Here is a 7,680-nt window from a genome sequence, read left to right as displayed (position 1 = left end):
TGTATTAAAAAAGATCTTTTCAAAAGCATATTCCCCAGCATGTCGTATAGAAAACTGTCTCTCCGACCTTTCGCACACACTTGAAGCTCATTCTAAAGGTCCTTATCAAAGTTCATATCATCATCAAATCATACACGCAAATTGTCAGTTGTCACATTTCTTCGTTCCTTAATCATAAAAGATAAAATTTTTGGTAGTCCACACCAAATTGATTACATATTACAATATTACAAGTTTCACTATCAATAATAGTGATACATTGATTTTTTTTGGGTTTAAACAAGTAAATTATGAACAATTTAAGTTGGCTTACCTTCTTGTAATTTTTTTTACAGGTTAGGATCACAAATCACAATACAAGATTTAGCATGCGTGTACAAAAAAAAAAGTGAAATTCTTTGTCCAAAAATAAATGAGATAAATCACAATATATGTTTTGACTGATCCACAAGTCCTAAATATTTATACACTAATATCCACAATAATATCCAATTTACACCTCTCATCCTGCGACTACTGACACATCCTTATCAGAGCATCCTTATCAGTGGAGTTTTTTCGCGATTATTGAGGAGTTTTTATAAGTGTGATTAAGAAAGAGAATATGTGGAGAAGGAAAAAAAATCACAAACGCCTGACATTTAAAAAAAAAAATTAAAAAGTTAATGCAAAAGTCAGAGTGGCTGCCGCCACTATGACTCGCCAAGCGGGAGCGTGTTCCACACGCGCCCGCTTGGGGCGCGAAGTGCGCCAAACGCACACTTCCCTGTTTTTTTATTTTTATTTTTATTTTTATTTTTTAAAGTTTTCTGACATGAACCAGGAATTAGCATAATAAAGCTTTCTTCTCAAAATTGCTTCCACATCAGTTCAAGTTTATTAGAGCAAGTTTATTGACTGACATGATCTAAGCAATATACATTGCTGTGGATGCTCTCAGTATTGATTTTTTTTTTGTGGTTTTTATCAATCCTTGTAGGAAAGAGAATGGAGAGGAGAGAAGAAGCAAAAGAAAATAAAAAATAACAAATAAACAAAACGGTAGAAAAGTCAGCAGTTAGAAAGAAACAACGCAGGCATAAAAGAATTACGTGCCTAGCGGCGCGTACATTGCACGCGCCAGCTAGGCGCATAGCAGGTGCGCGAAACGCACACCTGCGTAATTCATCTACAATTTTCTCGGTGTTTATGCTCCAAAGGGACCCACAAATATACATGAACTTGCAGAAATCAAAAACTGAGAAATAACCCCTTCCCACACTAATTATAAACCCATTCCAAGTTATTTCATCTGTAAAAACTAAATAATATCCACATATGTGGATGCCCTTAGGAACTTATTTCACATGTCTATTGTTTGTGGTTAGTGGTTTGTTTGATCAATGATATTAAACAATACAAATATAATAAAATAAAATAAAATAAAAAATTATATCATCCAATAAAATAGTGTCACGTCAAGAAGAAAGGTTATGAAAAATAAATTTTAATATGGTGGGTAGCATTACTCTTTCAATTTTCAAAAGCATATTTCCTAACATTTCTATCTTAAAAATATAATACTACGTATTATATTTTCTACTCAATATAAAAAGGAAACGTTACAGTATCAATTTATCATAGTGGAAATTAAAAACGTTGAAAATGACACTGGTTAGGTTAAAAATGTTTCATTATTACTCCAAAAATAAAATAAAATAATGTTGCATTATTACTCCAAAAATAAATAAAATAATGTTGTTAGAATGTTAGTGTTAAATTGAAAACTACAATCGTAATTGTAGGTCAAATTTGAGCTGATTCATATGTATATATGCAATAGAATAGTGCAAATGATAAGATAATGAGCTTTGAGAGTATTAGGACTCTATGTATTGAGTCACCTAGGACTATCAATTCTAGTCTACCTAAGACTTCTCTTGTATATATATCTCCATTCACATCATTGTATTTGTTGAACTCTATTGAATACAAACATCTAGTTCTCATATGCTATCAGCTAGCCTAAGTTTCCTAGGTTTCCTTCTTGATGGACGACAGATATGTGTTGATCCTCAAAACGGTCATGTTGATCCTCAAAACGGACCGTCTCAGATGCGGTTGTTTCTTCCTCGGTCTCCTCGGCCTTGACTGTCTCCTCCCTGTCCACTGCCCATCACTTTATTAGCATCAATTTAACTAATAAAAATTTCTTGTTCTGGAGGGCTCAGTGACGGACCGTCTCAGATGCCGGTTGTTTCTTCCTCGGTCTCCTCGGCCTAGGCCGTCTCCTCCCTGTCCACTGCCCATCACTTTATTAGCATCAATTTAAGGAATAAAAATTTCTTGTTCTGGAGGGCTCAGGTTATCCCGTTTCTCCGAGGTTTTGTTGATGACACCTATCCTTTCCCGTTTGCTCTTCTTCCTACAACTGATGCTAATTCAACTCCTCAACCCAACCCCTTGTACGCTTCATGGGTGAGGCAGGATCAAGCCGTTCTCAGTATGCTCATCTCCTCCTTCTCGCCGGAAGTCATGAACCATGCTCTTGGTCGCAGCACGCCCCAGGCCGTATGGTAGTCCATTGAGCGTGTTATGGCGTCGACTTCACACACACGGGTTTTGCACCTTCATGGTTTCCAGTCCGTTGCGGATTACATCGCTCGTGCGGAGGTGGTTATTGAAGATCTCACCCTCGTTGGTTGATCGGTTTCGTTGGCGGAGCAGAACCTGTGCGTCTTCAAAGGACTTCGACCGGAGTATATTCCGTTGATAGCATCGTTGGCGGTTTGAGGGCAACCCGTGACTCTCTAGGAGCGCTCAGAGCTCACGAGTGGGTTGCCGGCGATGGTTATGGTGGTTCTGCTCCGGCGCCGGCTGCATTTGCGACACAACGTGGTGGCGAGCAGCAGGGACGACGGGCTGGCGTGGTCGACAGCAGCATGCTGGTTCGTCGCAGTAGCAGGCTCGGTATGGTGGCGGTAGTGTTGGTGTACGGCAGTGTTGGTGTGCAGCTTGGCGACGGACAGGAAAGCGCGGCTCCCGTGGCGGTTGTGGTGGTAGATCGGAGCTTGCAGAACTAAGACAACTAGAAGATTGGAGAACTAATATCGTACCACAAGAAGTTAACTAAATTGCTTGTACAAAATATTTATTAAAAAATTAATAGGTCACTAAATCAGTGTAATTTACTCTTCCACTATCACATCGAGTCGAGATGTGAAGCTTGGAGTTGAGTAAATTTATGAACAACATTGTAACAGAGTCAGTAGTACTCAAAAAAAAAAAAAAAAAAAGTTTACCCTCAAATTTCTCACCAGTCGTGAAGCTCGCAAATCAAGCTCACAAAAATTTAAAATTTTCCAAGGATAACCTTGTCTTTTCACCAGGTAAGACTAATGAGTAATGACTCCCCGCTCCCGTCTAACGTATCAATGCTTAACATAGGTAGCCGTTACAGTCTTTCAAAATTTCCCAAACTTAGCCGTTGTTCTTCTCCCTCCCTCGCATCTAAACCTTCAACCGCCTCTCTGCTCTGTTTCCGGCAACTCGTCGCAACAATGGCCCCACATCCAGCTTTCACCGCCGCAGAAATGGCTGTAGACGAAGGCCTCGGCTACCCCAAAGCCTATGCGAAGCTGTGTAAAGACCCAAGCCTTTCACCTCCATTCACTTTCGTTCCCTCTGCTCCCAAGGTAATCAATCTTCTAAAATTTTCTCTAAATTTTCATAATCGATTTTCTCTTTCGAATTTCCATATCGTGGTTGATGATAGGCTACCAGAGCGAAGGAATTGGATGAGATGTTTCCGATCGTTGATCCAAATGCAAAGCCTGCTATAAAGCCCAAGATGTTTGTCAGTCTTCTCTGGAAGCAACTCAACCACCTTGGGTAAACAAAAGTTCAACGATTCTGCTTTAATTTGGTGCATAGAATTATATTCGGAGGACTACATTTCATATGTTTTTAACGATAGATTTTAAATTTCTCTCAGGAATGCTGGATTTGATCCTGACATGTTTCGGATTGACCCATACGGAAATGTTCTGTATTATCATGCTGATTCAGCTTCACCTCTAGCCTGGGGCATTGATCACTGGTTTCCTATTTCAAGTAATTTTCATACTTGCCCCTTCAAATATATATGTAAATCCAGCAAGCCTGTTCGATTTTAGGCTAGTTCTATTGATTTTTTGATTGGGTTTAAAATTTCAGTCTTTAACACTAAAATTTCTTATTGTCGAACTTATCAAACATGTTCAATTAAAACTAATGCATTTAAAAAAAAAAAAAGACTATTGACTTTTTAAACTTTCAATTTTAACAAAGAAATACATTTATACTCATAAATATAAATTTATGAATCATTCAATCAATATAAACATTTATTTCCAAATCCCAACTACAAATAATTTATATATTTAGACTATAATATAATAACAAGTTTTTTATTTCTCATTATTTATTTTAATAAAAATATTTTATTTTGTGATAAATTTATTAGATTTTATTTTCAAATTTACATATATATTATATTTTGTTCTACATCACTTGTAAAACAAATAATAGTCTTAAATGGCTCAGGCTGTCGGGTTAGCCCATTCGGGCCCTAAGGCCATTGAGATTTATCTGTTTTGATTTATTGAGGTGATTTTTTACTACACTAAATTTTTTTGACCTTAACACTAAATTTTTTTTGGTCTTATCAGATTAATTCATCATTTTTGACTTAAGATAGCGTCCCTACCTTCAAATTTGATGGCCTGCATTGATTTACTATGCGTTGATTGAATATCTTTGTGATTTGTGTCTTTCATATGGAAACTACAGGAGGAGGATTGACTGTTCCAAGAAATCTAAGGATTTTACAGTGGCAAGTCTGCAAGAAGAAGCATAACCAGCTTGAATTTCTCATTCCATGGTGGGATCTTCAAGTTGGTATCTCCATTAACCAGTTCTTATCCATCTTTGCCTCATCAAACTCAGATTTCAGGTAGAATTTTATGGTTCCATGTCCTAGAAAAAACACAGACAGAACATGATGGGGAAATGCTAATGTTTGTCTGTTTGTTTTTTTCATTTTGCAGGCACAGGGCATTTTCATGTCTGTTTTCTGAAGGTGAAAGTGAGGAGTTGAATACCTCACAGACAGGAATAGGATGTGTGGCTCCAGCTGCTGTTGTTCTTGCTCGAAGAGAATCCCGCGACACTTCATCAGCTCTCAAGTCATTAGACATCAACAGAAGACCGAGATCGTGCATCCCTATAATAGGTTACTCTTGAATAATTAAACCTCAAAGACATCATAAATCATTAGCTTGGATTTTCTGTTGTTTCTGTTTTTACCTGTGCAATGTTGTTTGTGGGCAGCTTCCAAGAAACTGAACTCTGATCTAAAAGAAAACGAGGAACCTGGAACGGGAAGCAATCCATATGAGGCCATTGTGATTGTCAGAGATTCTCTGAGACAGTGGGAAGAAACTGCAAAGATGCAGGCCGAAATACAAAAGCTAGATGATGAAGAGACTAAATTGAAGCAAAAAGCTGAGGAGGCGGAGATGGTGAGCGTGGAAGATTTGGAATTAATTCTGATGAAGAAAAGGCGGCATGCTGAGAAGTGTCGCAAGCTAGCAGAGGCACAGACTTCATACAAAGCAATGCTGGATAAGATGATTCACGATGCCATGCACCAGTAAGAGCTATTTACTGACTGCTACAGATTTGCAGACAAAATAGTATGGATTAGCTGAATTGTTGTTTATTCTTTGTTGCAGGAGTGTGGTGTATGAAGAACAAGTGAGGCTGAATCAGGTAGCAAGTAAATCCCTGATGGCAAGGCTTGAAGCTCAAAGAGCAATCTGTAATTCTGCAGAGAAAGAATTGCACTACAAGTATAAGCAGAGAGATGAGTTAGAGAAACAGGTAAGACCTGATTGTGAACAGCCCAGGAAGAGATCACGACTGGATGATTTCCTTGAAGAGAACAACGTTTTTTATTCGCCCGTAAGAACACAATTGCAGATGGAGATGGATGATGCATTGGCAGAAAAAGATGGTAACATGATGTTATGCTTGCCAGGCAGAGATTCCAAGGACAGTGTTCATAAGGAACTGAGGGCGTTCTTGATGGAAGAGCAGAAAGCATCATTACCAGCACGACAATTATCTGCAATTGAAGAGCAAGAAGCCGTTTATGGAATCAGTACAGAAGAACCTGAGGAGCATGGAAAAGCTATAGTGGTGGAAAAGAATGAAAATAGGGTTGAAGAAATACTTGAGAATCTGGAAATGCAAGACGGGACGCCATGCAAATTTCAGTTTCCAGATTTTAAGGAATCAGAAAGAGAGGAAGAGGATGATGAAGAGAGTAGAAAACAGCGCGGGAAAGGAAATGTGGAAAAATGGGTTCAGATGCTGTTGGAGGAGAATAATGCAGCACATGAAACAGCAGAAATAGATAAAGTTTGCAGGACAGATGAAATAATAGAGAAGCTGAATCTCAAATACCCTCACATTGAAATCAAATCCTCAAGCATTCAAGAACCGAATCAACAGTTAGGAGTTGAAAACGAAAGCAACACAGATGAAATGAAGGAGCCCTCCTTACAGCAGACATCACCAGACAATGCTGTTTGCAAAGATACCTTTGCAAAAGAAGCGCTAAAGCATTCACAGCAGACTCCCTCCAGGAAGCCTCCCTACAGAGTATGGCCCAGAAAAAGCAATGTAGATGAAAGCAAAGAAGTTAGACATAGTGACGCATTTGATGATGAACATGAAAGAAAGAGCGAGAGAGGAAGGAAACTTACTACAAGGAGTGAAAGTGGCGGCGGGGCAGTTAGGCGCATCCCATCTTCTCCATCTCTAATCTTGAGTGGCATGAAGAAGCCGTCAGTAACCAGTGGCAGTGATGCTGATGAAGATCGAGCAGCAGGGAACAGTAACTTCATTAAATCATCCATCAAAACAATCATAAAGGCAGTGAAGATATAAGGTCAATCAACTCATGTTGATTACAGTAGTTTCCCAACCCCCGGTCTCATATTATACTAACTACATAATTGTGTGAATTTAGGTTTTGGATTGATTTCTATCGTACTCTGTAATATTCTCTGTGAGTCATGTGTAATATATAACTGCTTGTTGTTCTATAAGTCCTGAGTCATGTGTAATATAACTGCTTGTTGTCCTGAAGAAGTTGTTTCTCTATCCAGATTCTTTCAAGTATATATGCCAAGTTCCATTGTTTTATATGTTTCCACTGCCTTTTCAGGCAAATCATTATTCTCATAAGCTGAAATCAATGCAGTCCACGACACCACATCTTTAATTTGCACTCAATCCTCCAGAAAACTTTTTGGGCTTCCCCCAAATTCCCAACAACGAAACATCATCCCCGTATTCCACTTTAGCCACATAGCCATGTAAAGCTCTCATCACATGCAGAGATCACACTTGTCATGGTCATTAAATTCGGATAAAACACCAAACTCCCTCATCAACAAGAACAAGCTCAAACCTTCCAAATACTCACCATTCTCAAAACACCCCGATATCATGGCATCCCTCACAGGCATTACATCAAACAGCTTCCTGGCACTCACAATGTCACCGCATTTCATGTACATAGTAATCATTGCATTAAGAACATCAATATTACACCCAAACCCTAACCTAATTACATGAATATGAATCTCTCTA

The 7,680-nt window shown here is 38.6% G+C and overlaps 1 protein-coding gene across 1 annotated transcript; it reads left to right on the top strand.

The window, feature by feature from the left end:
• Nucleotides 1-3,358: 3,358 nt before the first annotated feature.
• On the top strand, nt 3,359-7,188 carry LOC116009823 (titin homolog). The gene is made up of 7 exons (XM_031248964.1): nt 3,359-3,674; nt 3,755-3,870; nt 3,974-4,092; nt 4,810-4,972; nt 5,067-5,251; nt 5,350-5,671; nt 5,754-7,188. Exons 1-7 carry the CDS (start codon nt 3,378-3,380, stop codon nt 6,970-6,972), a joined length of 2,421 nt encoding a protein of 806 aa, XP_031104824.1. The 5' UTR covers nt 3,359-3,377; the 3' UTR covers nt 6,973-7,188.
• Nucleotides 7,189-7,680: the final 492 nt, after the last annotated feature.

Source organism: Ipomoea triloba, chromosome 2, assembly GCF_003576645.1.
Source record: "Ipomoea triloba cultivar NCNSP0323 chromosome 2, ASM357664v1".
Classification (NCBI taxonomy): Eukaryota; Viridiplantae; Streptophyta; class Magnoliopsida; order Solanales; family Convolvulaceae; genus Ipomoea; species Ipomoea triloba.
The sequence above is the reverse complement of the archived record's forward strand: the minus strand, read 5'-3'. Positions and strand labels throughout refer to the sequence as shown.